Source organism: Rhipicephalus sanguineus, chromosome 4 (genome assembly GCF_013339695.2).
Source record: "Rhipicephalus sanguineus isolate Rsan-2018 chromosome 4, BIME_Rsan_1.4, whole genome shotgun sequence".
In the NCBI taxonomy this organism is placed as follows: domain Eukaryota; kingdom Metazoa; phylum Arthropoda; class Arachnida; order Ixodida; family Ixodidae; genus Rhipicephalus; species Rhipicephalus sanguineus.
In genome coordinates this window covers 10,649,695-10,675,135 of record NC_051179.1, presented here as the reverse complement: position 1 = coordinate 10,675,135, position 25,441 = coordinate 10,649,695, and the positions used below count along the sequence as shown (strand labels likewise).

Below are 25,441 nucleotides of genomic sequence, written 5' to 3'. Positions count from 1 at the left end.
ATGCATGGTTCCATGTTATCTCATGGTACATGCTGCGAGACCACTGCAGCTAGACGGCAGCAACACTAGTTAACACCAGCAGTCATTTCAGAAAGTATGTAAAAAAATTTGGGTTGTGGAATGTTGTGGAATGTTTTTTTCCGACTCAATAGAGGGTCGGGAAGGGGTCTTTGTGCCTTTTTTTCTTTTCTCTTACCTCAGTGACATAACCCTGTCAACAGGGAGGAGGGCGTAGAATTGTAACCGTGTAAATGTGGTGCAGAGTTTCTGATCGCGGTGAAGTTTGGGATGCGCTGATTATATGGGGAAATTTTTTTTTGCGACCAAACTGGGGGTACGCCTATTCTGCGAGTAAATATACAGTATGGAGCCCATAAAGTGGACCGGAGGATGACCGACGACGTAGCTCAGTGGTAGGCATCGGACGCTTAATTCGAAGGTAGCAAGTTCGGTGCCTGCCGGCGACAAGTTATGTTTTCGTCTACTTTACTTTCTTCACATTTATATCCCAATTACTACACATAACACCCCCTATACTTTGCATTATTGTCTGTTATAACTAGTGTTGTGATTAACATTACCAGTGATGAAAGTGCTGCATGCTGCCCCAAACTGTAATTTTTGTTAGTAACTGCTCTAAAACTGCACTGAGAAAATGAAGATGAGGAACATTAATTGTGCGACCAACTGGCAAGCCTTAACTCTTTCGTTACCACGCCTATTCAAATCGATCACCGGTGATCGACGACAAAAGCTGCCGATTTCGACGCGTTAAAAATTTTTCCCGTGCATGCTGCAGCATCTCTCGTTTAGTTCTGGGACTGCTCTTCTACAATCCGTTTAAATGTCCCCGCTCTGACGACGTTGCAATTTTTGACGGAGTTTTTCGCGAACGAATGCGCATGTGTTACTGGAAAAGGGAGCGTGGCTGCCACACTCGGGAAAAAAATGCACTGCTCATGCTTGTGCTCCGTTATTATCTACATTTTGGTATCAAACGATTCCTAAGAAGTCAATTATCAAATTGTGTCGTCAGTTTTGCGAGGTAATAAATTTTGGCTGTGATAATTACATGAAAACGACACCTGCTACTCACTAGCGAGCTTTGCTTCCGAGTTTGCGCAATATTATTCAAATACAGCTTGTTTCTGAAGGTCCGTCGTGTCTCAAACTTGTTGATCTGGCCTTTTTAGCTAGTTTGCAGCAGTTTTGGTTCCGTTTCTCTTTATCTACGCGAGAGGGGCGCATTGGGCGTTAGCGTCGGCGCGCGCGGCAATCTCTCGGCCACTCCCATGGCGTCGTCAACCCGCGGGGCTGCGTCGCGGGAAAAACGTTCCGCTCGAAAGCGTGCTCAACCCGCTCACGAATTTAGTGAAGCTGAGTCGAGCTATGAGTCCGAAGACGACACCTGCTCATCTTCAAGCGCTGACAGCGACGATGCTTCGAGCCAGCCCGGTCTCGTCCGTCGGAAGCGCTTATCTGCCGATCTCAGTGCACGACCTGTGAGATGTGCTGGTTATCTGCAGGATACGCACAGCGCTTGGACAGGATGTGGTGCCGCTGGCAGCCAGAAAGCTTCAATTTTCACCAACAAGGCCACCCGGCGAACATCTCGGCCCGGCACACCGGAGCAGCGCAAAACGTTTCACAACGGCGCGCGATTTTTTTTTCCCGTTTTTCACAGCAGAGGTCATCGGGACCATCTGCGAAAATACCAACAAATATGCTTGGATGCGTATCTTGGGCCTTCCGACGTATGCCGAAAAAGATGCCGACGTATGCCAAAAAAAGTGCAGCACCACCCCATGAAGATGCCGAAAAGAAAAAAACTGCCGCAAGTGCTATGAGGAACGCAAAGTTGAAAAAAAAAGAAACAAACGTTCCTTGTGAAACCTGTGGCGTCCGCCTGTGCTTCACGAAAACCAGAAACTGCTTCACCGCATGGCACAAGCGGTGAAGCAGTTTTCGGTCTGCAGTATTTTTGATCTGTGTGAGAAATGGCTTTATGCAGATTGTTTATTTTTCTTTTAGAATATTCCTAGATCATTTCCCTTCAAAGTGTATATTTTGAATTTTGTTTGTTCCTAATATTTTTGTAGATATTGTGTTTTGTTTGTACTGTTTTTCTCAAGTTCCTGCAAAAGTGGTAGATTTCAGATTTTTTATAAGTTTTGTAACATCTTCTTTGTTTTGAAACTTGTATTATCTCTAAAGAGCAATTCATTATGCACAATTTGGTGTGCTGCAATGTTACCTAGAGCATTATTTATACTAGCAATAAATTTCTTCTTCAGACATATAAAAAATGGCCATTTTCATGCGGTAACGAAAGAGTTAAAGAAACAGAGAACAATTGTTGTGTTAGTATGTTACTAGGCAGCTTTATTGACTCTGATCTCATTTATGCAACAAGAAGTGGAGTATGAAGCATGTAGCTCATTTGGCTGTTTTTGTCAATTTGACAGGCAGGCTATTTTGGTAAAATGTGCAAATGACAGAGATTGCTTTGATCTCATACCAATTATCAACTGCTGCTGCTTTGGCAAGTTATGGGATTGTGGTTACTTTTTAGCATTGCACTGTTTTAGTGGTTTGATCTCGTTACTGCCACAAGTACTGGTATTTTAATTATATAGCTTATGTCATGTTGCATTCGATAATGAACCACCTTTTGATTTATTTGCTTTTTGCAATTTACGCTGATTGTTGTCTGTGAAATTTATTTCATATTAATCACACTCTGGCAATGCTGTGAACTCCAGGAGTTGTATGAAATATTTTGCCATTTGTTCCTAAAACACAAATAGCTGCTTGCAAAAAGTGAAGTCACTTCCATCACTGCATTACTTTCCTTATTATTTGGCCTTCTGGCCATGGCAGCGACAGTGTCTGCACCTCATAGAGAAGGATATTCTATGTGCTAATTTAGCAAAATGTTCCACCACAATAATGCAGTCTGTTGAAAGAAATGTGTTGTCTAAGATTGGGCTCCATCTGTCGTTTCTGAAAGGGACACTAAAGGGAAATGTTAAGTCGACGTTGATTGCTGAAATAACGTTCCAGAAACCTCGTGGTGCTTGTTTTGTGCCAAGGAAATGCTTATTTTGAATGAAAATGGCATTTTAGTGGTCTGCACAGCATTGGTACACTTCAAATTGCCTGCCTGAAAAGGCCTCCTGACATAGCGTCTGCCTTGCTCAACATTGCCTGCCTTTACTGTCTGGCAGCCGATGCTGAGGTTTCTGCTCTGAAGGACACATTGCAAGCCTTGCCGAAGTTGCGGTTGATCTTGTAATCCTCCGCTTGAAAGTTCTGCAGGCACTCGCGCAGATTTCTTCGTTGTTTAGCACACTGTCGCAAAGGCACGGCACTCGAGCACTTTGGTGTTGATTTGCGGCACCCATTGGAAAGTCACATCTGTTTCTTTGCTGCAGCTGCTGTTGCTCAAGCGGCACACACCATTCAGGCATCTGACAACATACGTGATAGGGCATTTTGTCGAAATTTCCATTAGTGACTGTCAGGGGTATGCAAAGCACACGCAATGTTATGCGATAAGGAAACTACCACTGAGATGCGAGCGTAGAGGAGCCCGGCAAGAACAGAACTTTTAAACCACCTGCGCTGTTCTCCTTGGTATCGGCAAGTTTTTTTCCATGAATGAAAGAGAAACTCTTGACGTCAACGAAAAGGGACTCGTGATGTCATCGGGCTCATTCCAAAATGTCCCGCTGGTGACTCATAACGTGTCCTACATATACCTTAACTTCTCGATTATTAGAGCACTGCTGTTAATACTGACCTTTTAGACATTCTCAAAAATTGACCTTTCACTCTGACAAATTATTTGCCTTTAGTGTCCCTTGAATCAGTGATGCGATAGCTGTGCCAAGAGGTTGCTACGTTCTGCTACATTTTTGCCAGACGACAGTCTTCTTGCTAATTCCATTTATTAGAGTGAGCAAAACTTAAATAGACAGTTTCATTATAGTTAGCTTGTAAAAAAACAATTTATTCGTTGTAATATACTTCTATAACAAGTTGATGCAGGGTGGTACATTTTTAAGTTCTCTCTCCATACAGTTGCCAGACTTTGCCAACAATTCCACTCACTGCAGTAGACTTCAGGATTTCACTGAAAAAGCATAATGTTCCAGCATCCTTGTCTGTCTTTTTTTCTTTATTGCAGCAATAGTTCATGTTTGAAAAGTTGTCGAAGCTAAATACGAAGTCTCCCATTACCGGAAATTTCATTTAGTATAAAAATAATTGGATTTTGGGCACAAAGGAGCAAATAATAAACCTTGTATTTTTATTCACCACCCATGAACTAGGATCCAAACGATTCTCTCCCTGAAGCACAACAGCAGGTACTTCATACAGTGAAGGCCTAGGTTGTTCTGGAAAGCAGGAACGTCATCAGGGCCCGTATTCTCAAACGATCGCAAAAGGCTATAGTATCGCGTTGGGTGACGTAGAATCTGATGCGTTCAATAACTGAAGAAACACTTACCTGTGACGTCATTATTGCAGTGGCTGTTGGTGTTACGAATGTCTCAACACAGGAGTGAGTGTGCCGCTCGAGCGCCGAGTGCAGCGTTTTCAAGCGTATGACTTCTACGCAGTGGCCAGGCTTGGCTATGGCTACTTGAAATATAGGACGTGTCGAAAGTGCTTTCAACGTTTTTTTGTACGACTGTTTAATGCACAGTATAATATTTAAAGAATGCAACTTTGCGTGGAATGTATTTATATTGAGAGTTTAACACGGCGTACTCTGAGAGTTCAGCTGTAGTGTGCCGCCGCAGCGATATCATCTCAGCATGTTGCCGGCTCGCAATAAGCCACGCGAGCAACGCACTGTTCATGTTCCTGGGACGTTCAGACCACGAGAAAACAGGTGCTGGCAAAGAACTAATAGTGATAACACCCCAAGGTAATGCTCGCTGAAAGCTTCAGCGTAAAAAATGCGTACATCCACCGAGGATTGAATACTAGAAGCTACCGCCTACGTCACTGAAATGCTAGTCTTCACCACCAGCCAACGGTGATAAGGTGTGTTCATTTATTCCAGGCATTGCAGGAGTGCCGTAGAGCACTGTCACGTTGACGGAAATACTAGATAACGCTCTCGCTTTTCTTGTTTTGGTCAATAGCCAATCAGCGCGCACCAAAGGCGATACTTTTGCGACTGTCGCCTTTTGAGAATGTGGCCCCAGGATAGATCATTCTGAATAGTAAACAGAATGTATGGAAAGCTTACACAACTTGTGCTTCTGGTGCTGTGATTAAGGCATGGGGGAAAGTCATATGGAGTGTTTTCCGGGAAATTGTTGGTTGCTCGCGATCACGGGACAAAGGAAATTTAGGGCTGTCCACAAAAAGATGAAGAGCAGGCATTCAATTTCGTCTTTTGGGATATTGTAGACCCTCCATGTTGGTCTAGTGGTTATGGTGCTCGACTGCTGAGCTGAAGGTCTTCCCTCATAATCAAATCATGGTTTTGAGAAGTTAAACCCCAACATTTATAAAACATGCATGTGTCTATGCCTAAATAGATTTTGTGAAGCATGTTTGCTTGGTAACTGCTCCCAGAAGGTTGGTACGCTGTTCCAAACTTCGGTTTTAGCTGTGCTGAAGTGGCTTTCGTCGATCACATCAGTGCCAAAGGTTCAGCCTCTGACACTTTGTCAGCTGCATGAAAATGAGCACAGTCACTCTTAAGCAGGGGCAGCTTGTGATTTCATGCATTTGTGGCATTGCACTCATGCTGTGTTTGTACAATCCTGCAGGTTCATTTAGTTGGCCTGGACATCTTCACCGCAAAGAAACATGAGGATCTGTGCCCCTCAACTCACAACATTGATGTGCCGAATGTCAACCGCTGCGACTTTCAGGTCAGTGCTGTTTTTGAAGCTCTAGTCTCATGGCTGTTCGTTTGTGTTGGCTTAGTATATAGAAAACTACTGTCCCATCTGTTCTTACTAGAAGATAAACCTGGGGGTGTGCATTATTGTTTTGCAGCATACTCTGGCTAGCTCAGACATATTTGTCCACACCCCGTTACCTAGTGACGTCGGCTCGCGAGAATTCCCCATTCATATGGACGGGGAGACCAGTGTTACGTGACTACTCTGGTGACTTGTACTGCCCATTTCACCAGCTGCAGACTGGACACCCACTGCCGCTCTCTGCAGGAGCAAGTGCAACAATGTAATGTGGCCAAACAAGAGTCTGAAATTGCGTTATATCCCCCACCGCCTGGGGATTGTTTGTCCTGTCAGGGAAAAGGTCCCAGTGTTCCCTGCGAATTTCTCCTTTCTTGCCTTCTAAGACCTGTGGGGGACACAGGCCTTAGAAATGTTGCTTGAAATGTTGCTTGAAATGTTGCTCGAAATGTTGCTCGAAATGTTGCTGATTTCGCCCGGAAATGGGTTATAACTTATTTTCAAGACGCCACGGGGGCCGCAAAATGTGTCTCAACAGGTAAAATTTGTTCAAACTTCCCGCAGGCGCAGCAGATCGCCGCAATCTTGGGCTTCCTTTAAAGCTGTTTTCTTTGTGCGCATTTTGCGGTGTTTCAAAATGGCGTCGCTCCAACAGATAGGCCGCTATCGGTGCTTTTCCGAAGGGTGGCTGCAGAACGCTCATTGGCCAGAGCGCACGCGAGGCGAGCCCCCTTCTCTTGAGCCTCCCATTGGCTGGTACAACTAGAGGTGGCCATTTTGTTTGTCTATTTTTGTTTTGCGCTTGTGGCTGCTGTTCTCGATGTCATGCTCATGTGTTGTTACTAGTGTCATCTTCCTCTGCTTTCGCTCGCGTTCCTGTAGCCGATGCAGTTGCCTTATTTTGTGCTGGCATGTCCAGAGATTCTCCTGTAAACAGGACGCGTGAAGTGTATGAGAAAAAAGAAATGTCTCGATAGCGCGCATGGCTGAATGTGGACGAGGGAGGGATGCCGAAACTACAGTAAAACCTCGTTGATACGTTCCCGCGTAGGTTTTCCCAGCTCCTATGCTCGAAATAGCGAAAATTAAAAATACCCAAATACAGCTGTAATACGTTCCCGGAAAATACGATTATGCGGCAGCAACGTTCAGCACCGCGGAAAACTGAGGTCGTATGCAGTGATGGGAAAGCTGCTACAATTGCTCCAAGCTGCTACATTTCATTAAAGCTGCTACATCTATGCTACAAATGAGCACCATTGCTCCAACCTGCTACATTTCGTGAAAGCTGCTACATCCATGCTACAAATGAGCAGAACTGCTCCAAAGCTGCTACGCATAGCCTCCGAGATTACCTGGCAATGCGCCGCTTTATCTCGGAGGCCACCGTCAAGGGGATTTTTCAGCAACACCAGGTGGCAGATAGGCTGCCGCCTCTCGTGCCATTCGTAGGCAGAGCCAATCCAATACAATCCAATGCGTGGGCACGTGGCTGTAGTTGTGCGTGGGCTTGTCACTGTGTAGTGTCGGTACCTGGTGGGACTGTCGTTTGAGCTGAGTGCAGTTGCGGCTCATTCCCAGTTTTCGCTGCGTGCCGCAGCCTCGCAGTCGTACCGGCGGCGGAACCGAACCCCTGCTTCACATTCTTTATGATGAAATGGTGATGCTGCTAAAAAAAATCTTGGGAAGGTTTTTAAGGACCGAAGTGTTTCAGGCAAAGTCAGGCAGTCAGCTTGCATCCATTGACGTTGAGTCCTCTCGGAACTGGAAACAACATGTAGAGGTAGGAGCAGACACTGAAGAAGCTATTAAGGGGGGACGTGGCTTTCGGTACCAACTTTCTTATTTCTTCATGGATTTTGATGAAAATTGGCACACTTATTTCAAATGTTGTTTTAATGCTACTGTAGAAATTTCATGAATATATCTTTACAACTTTTTGATTTACAATATATTTCACCTTCTGCTCTTGTTCCGAGTCTGACTCGCTTAAAAAATGCGATAGGAAACTCGTTCAAAGTGCTATGCATTCTAAGATGTCTGGTTGCGGGCGTGACATTCTTAGATTTTTTTATTTGCAACAAAATTTTTTTTAGTTTTCCTTTTTCATGAGGTGACTGCGCAACAGGCATCGAGGCTTTGTGCAACTCCTCAAATAGCTAATTATCAAAACGCCATACTGAAAAAGCAAGAATGTCACGCCCTGAACTGTGCTTCAAGGAATATAGAACAAAAAACGGAACTGAAATAGACCCAGCGGTCAGTGAGAAATCAGCGGAACAAGCGAAGCAGGAAGCAAGAAAAGTCGTTTTGAGAAAACGGCTTTTAAAGTTGTACCAACGATATTACTTCATCAAAAGGCACTGGGGTCGTAATCTTTTGAGTCCTTCGTAATGTGCACTTTCTTGAGTGCCCTGTCTTTAGTTTGAGGTGCCTTGCTTCTCTAAAACACAAGAAGATTGTGATCTTTAAGGTGTTTTATAAGGTTGGACCTCCTGCACATGTGGCCTTTCATCGGTTGTGCCTTTGTTTTCTTTCTTTTTTCTTAAAATCCTTTTCTGATATACAAAGAACATGTAGCATGAATTTAAACGAAGTTATGAAGTGGTGTAATAGACATGACAAAAAACAAGATATTGTTATTCAAGTAGGTCATGTATTATGATGATTTGCCAGCTTTCTTGTATTCATGCTCTCATTAACATAATTAACAGTCTTGATTGCAATTGATCATTGAATCATTTTTATAGGATACTAAAAGCGGCTCTCATCATGGCAACCTATCACTTCCTCCTAAATAACAGGCAGTTATGGCCAAGACATAGGTGGAATAGGAATTCCTTAGCAGTTTATTCAGAATAAGACGCGAACTGGGCAGATATGAATTCATCTCCCTGTTTCACTCGTCAAGCTAATTTGTAAACCTCGCCTGTGATGCGCTTCATCATTCACCCGGTCGCGGACACGGTTTTCTGCGAGGCTTTTATTTTTTCAGATGATTCATGAGCGCTTACGGCGATACCACGCACGGCTCCAAGCGCGCCTAAATTGCATCAACAGTGCTTTATTTCACCTCTAAGTGCTCGGCCGCATAGTCCGGGAAGTCAGCACGCGATGTGCTGGGTGGCGGCATTCGGTGACGATGCGCAATATGCCTAGGTGCGGCGACGAAAAATAGGCGCGCAACGTGTTTGGCCTCGCATTGCGGGACGCCGACGCGCGCCCGTTGCGCGACGAGCTTGGCCGTGGGGTCCGCTGCCGATGCGTAAAATGACCATCCGCTGTACCGAGAAGCCGGCGGGGGAAGCGCTTCGTTCCTTGCGAAGAAGCACACTGCCGCGAGTCCGCTAACGCGTTGCTCTTGCCTGCAAAGTTCGAGGTTCGTCTCGCGTGCCGATGCCGTGAGCGGAGTTAGGCCTAGTGACGACTCCGAGCAGTAGACGCGCCGGCCGCGGTGCCCGATGTTTCAAAGTTCGTAAGGCGTGGTCGCGAGTACAAAGAGTCGTCCTGCGATCATCTTCGTCACGACGTCCGAAGTGCGCATAAGCAGAACCTCCAACCACGGATCCGACGAGTCAACGCTAGAAAGTCGGTCCGAGACGCGCGTTTGCGATGTTCGCTACGAGTGCGGCGCGCCATCGTAATCCCACCGAGCTTCCGCTAGTAGCTCCAAACTAAAACGTAGTTCTTGTTCAAAGTTATCGAGCCGTGAACACAGAGCGATTGCGAACACGCAACGAAGTAGCGCGACTTTCGACAGCCGTGAGCTCGAGACGCACGAGCTGCAGACGACGATGTCCCGGAGCGAGCATCGGACCAATGGCGAGGCGCGCTGGGGCAACATGGCGGACGCGGCCAATCGGAGGGCTCGAAACGACCTTCGAACATTTGCTTTTTGTGCGCTTGTTTTCGAAGGGAGGAGCCAGCTGCGGCGGGGAATTTGAAGACGGAGAAATGCGCTTTCCGATGAGCCCAAGATATCGGCGCCCGGTGGCGTCGTTGCGGAGCTATGATTTTTTGAAAATCAGTGTTTTTTTTGCGATTTCCCCAATAATTTTCGCCACCTCGGCAGGCGCAACAATTTTTTTATAGCACTTCTACGCGGTTTTCGGTGAAGATATTTTGGAATCGGATATAAAAAGGGCTAGAGAAACTGAAAATGTGATTTTCAAAAAATCGATTTTTTTGCCATTTTTCGCGATATGAAAGCCGCGTCCCCCCTTAAGACCTGGACTGCTGCAGAGAAAGCTGCGTTCCGGCTAGGAGCAAGGTCGTTCTACATTACATGTTCGAAGTACTTGATGGCAAAACTTCCTCTTGAGAATCAGATGCTCCAACATGTCAGGTGCCTGCATCCGAGCAATCATAGTGCGGAATCTTGAATTCAAGAGACTCCTTCAGATATCTTGCAAAGTGTGCACTCCAGGTGGTTCAACCCGCTGAAGTTTCATCTCTTCTTGATGAATTGACGGTGCTAAACTTGAACCAGTTACATGCAGGTTCTGACATGCCACTGGACAAATACTGGCATCAAGTTTTCATCATGAAAGATGGTCAGGGTGGGCCAAAATATCCGCTATTGTCCAAGCTAGTCAAGGCACTTCTATCACTTCCGCATGGCAATGGCGATGTTGAGCGTGGATTTAGTGAAAACTCAAGAGTCCTGCACGACAGGTCAAATCTTTCTCTCTCAAGCGTAAATGGCATACGTCACATGTCATATTCAAAGAGGTTTGACAGGGACCCGTGCTCATTTCCAGTCAATTCCGATGTCATCAAGGCTGTCAAGGGGGCATCAAGACGGTATGCGGAGCGCCTTGCAGCTGAAGAGCGACCATCAAAGCGTATGCGTATAGATGCAGAGCAAAGTTCACCGAATGTGGAACTTACGAATGACCAAGCCAAAAAGGAAGTGGCTGAGGCAGAACGGATGATTAAAAATGCTGACTTGTTGATTCAGCGGGGCATGAAGTTGAAGAACTTCTCTGACATCGAGAGTGGGCGAGCAGTGCTTGCTCAAGCACGAAAAAAGATGGCCGAGTGTATGCCACACTTGCATGCGGAGAAAAAAGGGAAGAAAGCTTAGTGTGTTTCATGCAAGTGACATTCATGTATTGTGTACCTGCGTCTTTGTGCCAACCAGTCTTCATATATTTGTGATCCTAGGCTTTGTTTAAAGCTTGCGTTAGTTGCACCGTCATTGAACTCATGCGCACACTGTATTTAATACTTCATTTTATTGTATAATAAAAGCATTAAAACGCCATCTGACCTGTTTTTTTTTTTTCGTTTTCGCAACCTGCTACAAAACTGAGGGCAGCTGCTACAAATCATCATTTTTCCTGCTACAAAACCTGATACAAAACACTTTTGGCCATTCCCATCACTGCGTATGATACGTTTTGTACTCAAACTCCCATTCAGGTGATTATGTCACGTACAAGTATTTTTAGCAACTTACCGTATTTATTCGAATATAGGTCGACCTTTTTTTCCCAAAAATGTTGCCCATAATCAGCTATCGACCTATATTCGTGACCAAAGAATCTCGACCTATATTCGCGATCAAAGCGACCAAAAGCACCGCACCTATGCCGTTCAACTGCCGCGCCTGCTGTTCTTCAAGCAGTTCCTGCTACATACGCACATTATATACCATAAAATCTGGTATAAAAACCGTACCCGTTCGCTTTTTCCGACTAAGTAACTAAGAAAAAAAAAGTTATTTGTGCAATAGCTGCACACCGCCTTTTCAAAGCCCCCGCGAAATGCAGCCGCTCCGCCATGTTTGCGCTGGAACCCGTGATTTCCCTAGGTAGGCCGTGAAGTCCCTAGCCCCCTAGCCGTGCTGCCTGCCGACGCGCAGCCGCACTGGCACTGGCCTAAGGCCTCACTCTTTGTTTGTTGTTTTGATCTGACGTGACGGTTCGCATTTGCAAATGCGCGGTTGCGACGGTGTCACGTCGGTAGCGCTACACAGCTGACTTCAAGCGTCAAGTGATACTTTTTGCCGAGAATTCCAGCAATTGTGCCGCTCAGCGTGAGTTCGACGTAAAAGTTGATTAGGGGTTGGCGGAAGCAGCGGGACCGACTGTTCGTGTGCAATGGATGGCGTCATGCTTTTCGCGGCCCAGCAACTGGCAGGCATGACGCTCTTGAAAAAGAACTGAGGCTCCGGGCGTCAAGGAGGCCCTGCAGAAGGCCAACAGACCTGGTCGTCATACCGCTAGGTATGACGTCCCGGCTATATTAAGGACCGGGTGGCGAAGAGTTACAAAGAGTGGCTTGAAGGAGGATGCTGCAATGACACCGACGGGACGCCGCGAGAAGGGCTTCCCTCAATGAAGTTGCGACGTGGGTGAAGGACGCGCGGAAAGACTTGCCAGCGGAAATTATCGTGACTGGCTTTAAAAAGTGCTGCATTTCCAACGCAATCGATGGCAGCGAAGTCGACGTCATTTGGGATGCCGAGGATGCCTGCGAAGAATCCGACAACCTTCCTTGCACATCTGACGAACATGACACTCCCGGCAGCGACTAGGGCGCTAAGTTAATTGTAAATAAAGGTGTGCTATGTTTCAATTTTCCTGTTTCTAAAAAAAAAAAAAAAAAAAAGCGGGTCGACCTATTTTCGAATATTTTTTTTTATTTCTCGTAGAGTGCTATAAGTAGGGGTCGACCTATATTCGTGCCCGACCTATTTTCGAATAAATACGGTATGTTCAAGTTTCAGGACATAACGAACGACGCGGCCGCTAGGCTGCCATGGTCACATTTGACGCACTATAACTTGTTAGCAACCAAAATAATGCAACGTTTTTTTTTCTGCAGAATTGTAGATGACGTCCTTGACTTCAATCAGAGGGATTTTAAAAAAATTAAAAATGGCCTTTTTGAGAAAATCATTTTCAAAGTTCGGCGTTTTTGGTAAATCACTTACGTTTCAGCCCACTTATCAAGTGAAACATAAGGCGATAAAACCATGCAAATTATTTTAAAAGAGAGCGAAAGTATCAAAGCTAATATGTACCGAGTTTTATTATCCTCATTTTAACTTGCATGCAGCAATAAATTCCCGAAATAAAGGTATTTTGTGCGATTTGCCAAGTTTGTGATTTTTTTCTTCAAAAGTGCTTCGACAAGCAAGGGAAATAAGACTCATAAGATCGTATTTCACTTGTTCTTTAAGAGGAATAAATATTGTGACGAAGTAGTGCACAGTTTTTCCCCTAGAATAACAGAGCTGAGCTAGTTGGTAAGTATTCATTCTAAAAAGACAGGGCGTGCAAACACGGACACAAGAAAGAAGTCAGGACACCACAAACGCTGACTAACAACTGAAGAGACGCACAACGGCTGAAAAGAAAGAAGGCATGAAAACTTATCTGCGCATGCCCATGCAACAGGCGAACCTATCAATCCGGCATGTTAGTTGCGCTCAAAATTGAGAAATCGCGAGATTGGCGGAAAAGTGTTTTTTGCGGCCAAAATTTGTATATTTTTTTTTTTTTTTTTCGCAAAACTAACTGCGAAACCATTGTTGTGGGTGTAATGCCTGGACCTACAGCAAATTTCATCAAAATCGGAAATGGTGACCGGGACCTCGTGTTCGATCTTATCTGGATACACCCATATATGCTTTTTTCACGCGTGCAATAACCTTTCAGTTGTGTGTGAGCGCTGGTTTGTGCATTTCCTTCCTTGTACTGCTCCTTTCTTTTTTCACTCCATAAGTATTTTTCAACCTGTAGTTATAGCAGCAACGAAGCTTAGTAGGCACTTCTTGTTCGTTACATATAGGGCGTGAGTGATGCAATGAATGTCTCATTTCCCCAAATGCAGACTACACTTTCTAGTGTACTCTTTAAATATCTGAACCTCACACTGTACTTGTCAAGAGTGTTGGACGTTCATTCCAAATGCATCCGTTAATCATAGACCGCTTCTGCACTTCATAGGAAACAGTTTTTTATTTGGTTTTTTTTTTTTTTTTTTTTTCATTTATGGCTGTAAGGTGCACTGGCGCCAGCCAAAAAAAGAATAAATGGTGACGCTTCTGAGCCGCTCAACTGGTCCAACAGTGGGACATGAAAATCGTCTAGAGGACGTCGCAGCTAAACACTAAAGTTCGGGATTGAATTGCGCAGTAACATGTTGCACCTTGCCAAATTCACTGTGTCTAAGAAGTCATGGCACGGCGCAAGCGGAAAGCTACAGCGTGAGGCCCGCCCGCTCGTCGCGGCGGCTGCTGCGGCGTACACACATTTCCCATGAACGCTTGCGCACCCGTTGGTACCGCTCACGTACTTGAAAAAGGTCTGTTGATACTGTGGCCTGACGTCAAGCTAGTGTCTGTAGATGTGCCATGGGAAAATTGACTTTAATATCAAAATAAAGTATGTTATCTGCATTTGCTGAGGGTCACATTTGCTCAGAGCCATCGCTGTATACAGATTTGTATGGCAGAGTAAAATAGTCTTTGAAAAATGGTGTCAGTACCTCTTTAACTGGAATGCACGGAAGGTGGCTCTTTTTCTGCCGTTTGTAGTGGGGAGGTGGGGCGGGTTATACATGAAAACATACAGTATTCAGGCTACTCTTGAGCGTACATGCAAGAGCTTCGCTAGGGGCCAGCAGAAAACTTGACTTTAAGGGGAGACGCGGGTCTTTTTTTTATTTCTTTTATTAGCTGGGTGAACTGAACTAAATTTAACAAACTTATCCCATTTTTTCTGCAGATTCCAAATCTCTAATTAGATTTTTGGTAGCTGCATTATTACAAAAGATGTGCAATCTCTAAAAGCATATTTCTTACGGGAATTTTTGGCAACTTTGCTTTGTCAAACACAGAAACAAAGTATGTGGCAAGGCTGCCGGAGAGCTGGTTTAGCCGGTGATGCTAATCCGATTGTCTTCAACAAACTTTGAATGCAAAATAAATCGCCGTAAATGTGAGTGAATTTTTTTTGCTGCATACTATTTCTGATAATCGAGAATTATAATTTGGTGAACAACATTATAAGAAAATAAATAGCATCACCGGCTAGACTAGCTTCCTGGCAATCTTGCCACATACTTTGTTTTTGTGTTTGACGAAGCAAAGTTGCCAAAAATCCCCGTAAGAAATATGCTTAAATGTGTGTTAGAAATTGCATATCTTTTGTTCTAATGCAGCTATTAAAAATCTACTTAGAGATTTTGAATCTGCAGAAAAAGCTGAATAAGTGTGTTAAATTTCACGCCATTCACCCAACTTTTAAAAAACCATTTTTTAAGACCCACGTCTCCCCTTAAAGTCTGCATCGGTAGTTGTAAGTGATCGACGAGAAGCCGAAATGCGTGTGCCTTTTTAAAGACTTCTCTGCCTTTAATTTTTGTCTGTGTTAGTCGTGTGCCTTTCGAGCTTCGTAGTCTGTTTATAATCGCAGCAATGGGGGCTTCTATTTCGTGTGCAACGGTTGCGCCACATGGTGGTTTCGTTTTCAATCCGTGCACGCTGGCCACGTACATGTCTTCAGAACTGAATCATTTGCCATGTATGATTGCGTCTACTGCGGCTTAGTCCGCAGCAGTTCCAGCAGAATGCAACCGCATGTGGCGCTTGAGAACATCGTGGTCGTGCACAATCGCAGGACCAGCAACGATGCGCAGTAGTTTCGTTGTTTTGAGCACAATGTCAGAAACTTGGTGGGAGTTCTTGAATGCCGTTTTTACCGCGGCGTGCACGTGCATCAAATTTAACGGCTGCAATTTCGTGTATGGATGGTCTGTTGCTGATCATCTCAGCTGCAAAATATTTACTGGGATGTGCGTGGGATAGTGAAAAAATGTCTCTGATAAAGACACTGGTCATGATGCGGCCACACTGCTTTGGATGCGATGAGCCAACATTAAAATATTCTAGAATTGGCATCGGAATTTAGCACCTAGAACGGATGTGCAAAATTGCAGTGTTATTAGCAATTGTCCTGTAACAATTTAATGTGAGAAACTAATTCAAGGATCTCAACTCTTACTGAATTTGGACCACATGCATCCCATGCCGCATTCAACTGATGTGAAAGCTTGTGTTCATAACCACTTGCCTTTTTCTCATTTTGCACGTGCTCTTTTTGCATTTATGAAAGGTGATAATGAGGTGTAATACCAAAAAGGGCACTTTTTTGAAGGCTTTGTTAAAATACTTAATGATAGTGGAATAAAATCTCCCTGAGGCAGGATGTAAGGTCAACTTAGAGCATTGTACATATCAGAAAAAAAAAAATCACATAAGGATGCCATTAGTATCGCTGTGCATCCAGAAACTGGAAGAAATAAACATGCAGTGGATGGCAGTAGCTTTCTCTCTGATCTCAATTACTATGCATGATGCTATGGCAAATATTTTATTCTTGTGTTGTTGTGATATGTGGTATGAACCTTTGCTAATGAAGAGTTTCATTGTGACCCGATTTGTAGTGCTTATTGCTGTTCAGTAATTGTGAGGTTAGAGAAGTATTAATTTTTTTAAATAAATCTGTCAAACTGGGTTCTAGCAGAAAAGATTCCTTTAGTATGCAAGTTCGTAATTGTTTTGTCACAATCATTTGCAGTTGATTGACATAAGTGATGATGGCTATGTCACACTAATGAACGACAAAGGCGACACCCGCGATGACCTCAAGCTTCCAGATGGGGAACTGGGCCAAAGGATCCGTGAAGAATTTCACAAGGAAGACAACAGTGTCATTGTAAGTTCGAAAATATTTTGGAAAATATTTGGAGCAGGCCTGTAGCCAGGGGTGGGGGGCGCTTCCCCCCCCCCTCCTATATTTTTATGATACATGGTGTTTTATTGAAAATAATTAAAATAGGCATTTTTCTCAAATAGTCAAGACTTTCAGCAAGTGCCCCCTCCCCCCGAAAAAAATTGCTGGCTACGGGCCTGATTTGGAGCTTGGTTTAGCTTGGGTAAGAAAGGTATGTGCTGACAGCTTGAGAACAGGTTCGCCGCATGACAGTGAGAATGTTGTAGTGCCAGGACGGTTGTGTTGTTAGGTTGCTATGCGAGTTTATGTTCAAGGGCCCTGACAGATGGAAAGAATGCGTCTCATCTGGCCATGTAGTGGGCAGCTTGCGATGACGTGCCACTGAAGCAGCATGTAGGCACGCGCGCTGCATCTGTCCACTATGTGGATGTTTATGTCCCCCCCGCATATGCTTTGTTATTGAGTGTGTGGGTATTCATTTACTTATTCATGTCCGTTGGTTGTATTTCCCTGTGGCAGTGGAAAGGCAAAAATTGCATTCCGCTGAACACTCAGCTCTACTCATTGACTTGGGAGTATTGGCAATCAATGTGATAGCAAAAAAAGAAAAAAATGCGTGGTGTCACTGACGGACAACAAAAGGCAATGAAAGCAGCTGAAAGAAGAGTTCAGCAGCAAGAGCAACGTGCTGGCCGTGCAGTGAGCGGCAGCTCCGTGAGTGCAAAAAGTCTTGCTGCAGTCTATAGTGTAGGAAAAGCCCATCAGCAGCTGAATGAATGGTGGCACGGGAAAAATCCCATTGTCTGGACTCATTTCCAGCGGCAGCTTAATGAGAAGCTGAAGTGCTCACTTCGGAAAGCTGAAGCTGCTCAGGAACATGCTGTCGCTGAACTCTTCCGTGGGACTTTGGATGGTTCTGGAGCACTCACTTATGGAGCATGGGACTTTGGATGGTTCTGGAGCACTCACTTATGGAGCACATATGGTGGGCTCACATTGCCTTTTCTCAGTAGTGCAATGAAACCGATCACCTTTGTAAAGGTGCTTGTGTGGTTGGCCATGTTGCACCACATTATTGGCGCCTTAAGGGGGAAGAGGCACTTTGACATGAAGCATCTTTTTAAGTTAGGATGATGAAACCTTCGGTGATCATGTATTTACATGTGCAAATATCAAATATGAACTCAGTTTTTATGTAGCCCTTACGACTATTTTTTTAATTAATCATTCATGAAAATTTCGTTTAATCACCTTCTTAATAAATTGGCTACTCGGATCCTGCTGAATTAAATGTCATTGCATTCTACAGTTATCAAAGAGTGCAAAAAGCAAATTTTATGGTTTAAGCTTTCCTACAACAAAAGTTATGAAGCTTCAAAGTTCGCCATTCGATTACCGAGAAAATATATTTTCTCTCTTGTAAAAATTTACGCTTTTCTACAGTAACATATGGCACTTTGTTGCACTCATTAAACATCTAGCTTTTCAGTAATGCAAAAATGATCAAAATAGAGTGTACCAAAGCTGAGAAACGCTCGTTAAAAGAATAAAAGGTGACCAAGAAATTGAAACTGAGAAAAAAGCAAAAAACAAAACTCTGTATCTTCAAGGAGCGCTACACAAGTAAAAATGCTTTACTTTGCAAATAAATGCCTTAGAAGACCCCAGGAGAGCAGTTTATCACCTTTTCCAATCGAAACGGCCCCAGTGCATGTCCTTTCAAGCAGTTTGTTGATTGCGGAGCAGTCGACGATCCCGTAGTTAGCCGCCGACGGGTCAGAGCCCTCGCACGCTGTTGCGAGCGTCCGCAGCTTGCGCTCGCTAGCGGAAGTTGCCGATAAGCTGGAGATCTTATCTTCAGTCTTTTTCTGCTGTTGCGCACGATCGGCGCTAGTCAAGAACATTGTGTCGATCCTTCTACCACGCTGCCTATCACTGATGTCGTCGAGGCGGCCGCCGACACAGGTGAAGTCGGCATTTCGACCGATGAATCGCGTTCCGCCGCCACGCCGTCCTCCGCTGAATGCGCTTCTGATGCACCCGAGCCGTGATCTCGGTTTTTCTTTTTTCAAATTTATGAGCGCTGCGCAACTTTCGATATGGCTTCGCCACGATCAAAGTTCCAAAACGCGGCCGAGAGCGTAGGCCTAATTCACTCCCAGCGGCTGCGGCGCACATCGTCTAGCTCACTTGGCGCCGTGCCAGTAAGCCGCCGCAACGTGCAGTCTTTGTTGAGGATGATCAAAAACTCCTGCTCCAATTTCTTGCCAACTTGCGCGGGTTGGAACATTACGGACGTAAATCGACAAGAACAACGCAGTTATACTACGGCGACATCAACTTGCCGCTTTGCGTGCGCTGTAGCAGGCAGCGCGGGAGGCCCGACGAATCGGAAGGCGTTATTTAGTCACGTGGGCTCACTGTGCAAATAGGCTCACGCGGAGGGACCTTTATTTGGCGCGGATTTTCTACGTGAATTCTGAGTGGACGGAAACAAGGGCGGCGGGATATTCGAGAAAAAGCGCGGCTCTTTCGAATGCGACCAAGATGGCTGCTGTAGGGAACGTAAAACGGCAACAGCGTGGCGCTGAATAAGCCCATTTTTTACGCGTTCATCGCTAAAAATTTAGCTCACTCATGGCACATAAAATGCTGTCACGGCTCAAATACTGATGTAAGACGCATGAAAATTGGCGAGGGTATGCATGAGTAGCGGCAGAATCCAAATAAAACATTTTCAAAAATTCGATTTTTTTTCTGATTTTCGGTCTCAAAGACCCGCTTCCCCCCTTAAGGTATCTACAACTGATTTTTCTCTACCAAGTTTTTAACGGCGCAATGGAAAGCTCACCCTTTGTAGTGTTTGTGGCTGCAGCGGTTAATCCCAAGAGCGTGTGATTATTTTATTAGCAGTATTTTTCGATCTGAAAAGACCCTGAACTGTACGCAGATGTAGCCCTCCTTGCATATGCTCACGGTTTTGCTTTCACAGGAGTGGATGAAACTGTGGTTAACCGCCGTCATATTGAAATTTTCGACAGTTTTGGAATTTTAAAAGCAGGTAGAACAAGTTTTCCGAATGCTTGTCATCACGTGAGATCTCTTTACCGCCTTGCAAGCTAGGCGCTCGTGGTCGCCACGATTGGTTCTGGTAACGCGTTGTCGGAGGTAATCTCGGAGGCCGCAAGGCGCTCATCGTACTTTTCCAGCACATCTGCAGCTGCCGCTAGGCCCTCAAATAATGCTGCCGCTCATGAGCATAGGGTCATATGTCAAACGAAGGCGGGCCACTGTTCTGCTTAGTGTAAATGAATACATATCTGCGCGTTTTATGTTTAGAAAAGATTGTCACAAAAAATGTGCTGTATTTCAACGCTAATACAGTACCTCATTAACTTGAAGTCGTAAAAGCCGGGCAAAATTTCGAGACAGGCAAAGTTGTGGAAATCGCTGGTAAAAATTGAGCTCTTTCCAGAAAAATCACTATTACTTACCAGCTCTTCAGCAGCAGCTTCTAATCTTTCTTCTAGTAAAGGTTTTAAAGGGAAAAAAAATAACATACACGAGATGTTAACTGGGTGGGTTTTGTAGCACTGCCATTTTATTCAGCAGAGAAAAACTTCCTATGCTGGTCTGCTTTGCGGTTGCACTCTCGCCAAGGAAGACGTCCTCTAGCTGCTTGACGCATCGCATGAGTATCTTCCCCACCGCTACACTCAACCTTATTTCGCAGCAAGTGCAGCAAATTCCTGGTTTTGACAGATGACAGCACCTCTCAAGGTGGTTCGTCGTCGTTGCCATAGTCTCCGCTTTCCCCTCCATTTGTGGCCATTTCAATGATTTCGGCAGCAGCCGTCATTTTTCCTGTCAACGGCACATCCTGCTCGCACGGTGCGTACTCGTGAAAGGGCGCATCACTGTCGGTGGCACTGTTGTCGGTAAGCTTGATCACATCTTGACAGAGTTCCTCACAGCTGTCATCTGTCCCCGCCTCTGGCAAACTGGCGGCACGTGTAAATCCTGCATGCGCGAAGCAGTTGGCGATAGCCGCTGCATGAACTTGCTGCCATGTACTGCTGAGGAAATCTACTGCTCCCAGCAGGTCGATTTCGTAGCCTTTCCTGTTTTCACACAATAAAATTCGATGAAACAGGCTCTTTCGGTAAATTTTGCGGGCAACTTCAATCACACATTGGGTCGTCGGCTGCAGCACAGAGGTCATGTTTGCTGGCAGAAACTACTGTCACTGCTTGCAAGTTGTCTATTTTGCCATGGCCTGGGCAATTGTCCACAATGAACAGGACTTCCTGTTTTTCTTGGTCATCTTGTTATCGAGGGCGTGATTGTACTCTTCGGAAAGAGTTGTTGTCATCCGTGCTGCTTTATTGGATGATAGATAATGCCATTCAGCAGTCGTGCATTGTCATAGCACCTAGGCTTGAGAGCTTTGCCAATTATAAGTAAAGGCAGCTTTTCTTCGCCTGTTGAATTTGCTCCGAAAAGGACAGTTACCTGGTCTTTCTGTTGTTTCCTTCCAGAGCATGCTACACCTTTCATTGTGTGAAGGTACGGCTCGACAACATCTTATGGCGCTGCCTTGTCAAGGTTGAATGTCTTTTTCGTCGTACCTCTTTTGCAACTCAGGGAGCCGGCTGCTGCGCCAATTGTCTGCAGCGGCTGCTTTGACAGTGCCATTCTCGCCGGGGTTTTTTTGAAGCGGTCAAACGCTGCTGCTGTTGAAGTCTGTGTGCCCCATTTGCAAGGCCAAAGCGTCAGCCTTCTCCATCATCAGTGCTGTGGTGACGGGAAGGTTGGCCGCTCTGGCATTTCGCAGCCACACCATCAACGCCGCTTCACCGTCCGAGAACTTGGAGCCTCGAACCCGCTTCCGCTGGCTGGAGAAGCTCTCTTGATATCCATCCAGCACCTTCTGCTTGTTTTTCAGCACTGTCGACAGTGTAGACTAAGGGATGCCGAATTCCTGCGCAATGCTCGATTTTGTTTGGCCTCCTTTCTCCACTTCCTTAATTAGGGCAACCTTCCTTTCTATTTCTAGTGTTAGCGACTTGCACTGCTTTAGTGACGCCATGCTCACCGCACTCACGCCAAGTTGCCGTTCCTCACAGTCAGTGAAAAATTCATAACGCGTGCGTTGTGCAGATTGACCTCCTCCTTAGCTGTCCTTTTTTTTTTTTTTTCCATAAAATAAGATGATGGGTGTCGACAAATGGCTGGAGTTGCCCTTTCAGCACTCATTCTGCTTGGAATGTGCACTGTGTGCATGCTCTCAGGGCCCCTTGCACACTGATCTGATTGCTCACGTTTATTTCTCGCAGGTGACTGTAATGTGTGCCGTTGGCATGGAATGTATCATTGCGTGCAAGAATGCCAACTAAGCAAGACCAGAGGGAAGACACACCCGGCCAATGAAATGCAGCCGCTGCCACTCAAAAAAAGGAAAACAAATGGGGGGAAAGGAAGAGGATGTCACGGCCGTACAAATGTCCGACACACAAGGGGATGCAGTGGTTTCTCAACTACCCAAGGAAATCCAAAGTCAGGGATGGATGACAGGATGGAGCTGCGGCTGGTGGAAATCTATGATCACACTAGTGTGCTTGTTTTTGCTGACTATGTCTGACTTTCCCTTTTTGTTTCAGTGCTAGAAATGTTTTTCTTGTTTTTCAAAATTTCTCAGAAGACTGGTATTTTTCTGAATGACGTGTTCATGGTGTCGCGTGTAACCACAACCTCATCTTGCTCGATGGTGAGGAAATGTGAGAGTGCCTGTTAGCTTCGTCACTTTTTCTTTTATTAAGCTCTGGGTTTTTTTTACATCTGCACATCTCTGTAATGCTTTACTTTTCATTGTGGGCTGGGCTAGCAAGGGTGTGGGTTTCATTGTGCTCTGGGATTCTTTGTACATGAAGTTTTTGGGCCCTAGGACAACAAATTAAGAATGTATACATAGCTGGTGTTAAACCCCCCTTCTCCCCTCCCCCTTTTTTTTTAAGCTTCTGAAGTTCAGGTATTTTCAGTGCAGCAAGCTCTTTTGTGTCATGGTTTTCCTTTTGTTAAGTTGGATGTTTTAATTTGGAATTAAATTTTTTTTATCAACGTACCTTTTTTTTTTCTATGGTGTTTCTCTCAGGGATGGGAACACTTAAATTGGGTGTAATTTGGGTTCTTTTTTCCCATCGTTGGGAGTCCTGCTTCCCCAGTTTTTCTCCCAATTGCTTTTTTTTTAAAGTGTTGACTAAACATGAGTTGTGGTGTCAAGTGGCTCGATGAGTCTCTTGGCGTAATAAATTTGTATTCCACTATTTCATCTGCAGCCTATTATGTGTGTTGATAGATATCTACAGCAAGCTGTGTATGCCAATGGTTTGTGCGAGGTTATTGTACATAAACATCATTGTATCTATGCCACTAGAGAAGTCTCAGCAGCACTACTGCCTAGAATTCCCAAACTTTATGGGAAAATGGTAAATTTAATGTAGATACGAGGTTTGAAGAATAGTCATCTGTTGAACAATTTTGTATTGAATATTATTTATATATTGCATTTATAGACAAAAGTGAGTATTGTCATGACCCAGCTTGCACAATATTTTGATTAAAACTAGGCTTGTGCAATTTTTCTTATTTTTGAAATTGTAGGGTGAAATCGGTGTCATAGTAAAAGGTCGTTAATTCGAAGGGACCAGAGAAAATGTCCAAATGCCGAATTATTGAAAAAACCAAGAACACAAACAAGTGTTGATTACATCAATGCATTTTTCTTGATAAATTTGTAAATCCGGTACTTATTTTGCATAAAAGCAGTGTAAAAGTCTCAATATACGTCATTCGAGACTTCGTTCGCCATGTGACGGTGGATCCAGAGCCCCAAGCACTGGCACGATTTTGAGGCACCCCAAAAGCGCATTTTTTGTTTCAGTGGTGTGCGCTATCAACGCTTTCCACACACAGGAGCCAGGCAACGCATATAAAATATTTGACTGATTTTAAAGTTTTCTTGACCATCATCTGCAAGCCAGCTCCGCCGCATTGGACATTATCGCAAGTCAACACAGTTCACTGAGTTATCAAAATCTGCGTCCTGCATGCAGCCTAAATCACAGAAATTGCTGTCAGTCGCAGGACACTCGTTGTTTACGTGAACCGCGTGCGACTGACGGCAAACTGACAGCTTTTGCTAGTATATCGTTATTGCAGACTTCCCGTGCCGTCAAGACTTTTTCACACGTCACTGCGAAGCCGCCCCCTCGATACCGAAACTGAAATTGCTGTTTTGAGGTAGTGGTATTAAAATACATATTCAATGCCTTCCCAAGCACGACGACACTCTTTAGGGTTCTCGACACCCGTGCTTTTATTTAAAGCAGAAATTCGAAAATGAAACGTCCTCGGAACCCATCCCTTGTTAATTGTATACCGCCGCCACCACGCGCACGTGATAAGTTTTTCGCTGGAGAAATGGCCAGCAGCCGATACAATTTCACGCAGTTCGCGTGCATCGAGTAAACAATTTCGCCGCAGCTGCTGAGGCCTTTGTCGCCCACAGCGCGATTGTGGTCAGATGGTGGATGGCGAACACGCCTCTGAAGGCTCTCGGCCACTTCGGTTGTTCGCGAACGCAGTTTTCACTCCTTCGCGGCGCTTGACGCGCTCCGAGGATCGTCCGAATGAATCGGGTTATTACTTAGTTTGGTGCCATTAAACAATACGTATGCTTGCCGGGACCCGCGAACACGTACGATTTTCCGCATTAACGACCTTTTACTGTATGCCATGTGTAAAAAAAAAAATCACAGCATATCCACGGAGTGAATAATGATGAGTGGGCGAAGCTGCGGAGGTTCATCGGTAAACCGTGAATCTTCCGTGAATTCTGCCCAGTACATCATCACCGACGTGAGATCGGGCGCGTTTATACTAAAGGTTCGATGAGTTATGACGACTTGCAGCTCACTTTAATTTTACATGTACGCTGTGAATTTTCATTGTTTAGAAAACCATTGCTTTAGAAAACATCTGGCGTCTTTCGTTAAGCAGCTGGCGTCTTTTCTTTTGCTTTAGAAACATCTGGCGTTCTTCCGTTTTGCTTTTACAAAACATCTGGCGTCTTTCGTTGGTTTATTTCATCAATCAACGGCGTTTTGAACAAAATTTTTATTGTTTAATCACGCACAGGAGAAATCTCACCAGGCAGTACCTTGGAGGTAAAGAATGGCTGCTAATGGGAATGAGAGACAGAAGAAGTCGGCTTTTAGCTACCGCTGCGAATTTTTTATTGTTCAACAACGCACAGGAAAAATCTCCCACCGGCACCACCTTGGAGGTCAAAGCGTATGACTGGTTATGCACTACGACTACGAGGGACGAACGGGTGCCGCCTTAAGGAGCTTCGCCCGTAAAATTTGCTGTACTTCGCTCGGTCAGCCCATATAACACGCTTTAAAACCTAAATGAAAGAAAACAAATTAGACTCCAGTAAATCGAATTATCCTTTATATCGAACACAATGTTTGAACGACAACGCACAGCTAAGTTCACGTCTGGCGGCACATAACGCCCTCAAGAATATTTGCTCGCAAATTTTGCCATCGCTGAAGTCGCTCAGGGGTTCCGGACTAGGGAACCCTTCCACGGTTTTTCTTTCCTGTCGAGGAAGGGGGCTTGCCCGCATGCGTTGGGGAAAGCGAGCGGAGTGAGTAGAAACCATCGCTTGCTATTACGTGC

At 44.9% G+C, this 25,441-nt stretch overlaps 1 protein-coding gene across 1 annotated transcript in view; it reads left to right on the top strand.

Annotated features, from left to right (window-relative positions):
• Window positions 1-23,024, top strand: part of LOC119389367 (eukaryotic translation initiation factor 5A) — a 43,170-nt gene extending 20,146 nt beyond the window's left edge. The window contains exons 3-5 of the mRNA XM_037656591.2: window positions 5,793-5,897; window positions 16,541-16,678; window positions 22,033-23,024. Of these exons, the coding sequence (XP_037512519.1) occupies window positions 5,793-5,897; window positions 16,541-16,678; window positions 22,033-22,092 (303 nt within the window). The 3' untranslated portion in view covers window positions 22,093-23,024. The remainder of the gene's footprint in view (window positions 1-5,792; window positions 5,898-16,540; window positions 16,679-22,032) is intronic.
• The last annotated feature ends 2,417 nt before the right edge of the window (window positions 23,025-25,441 follow it).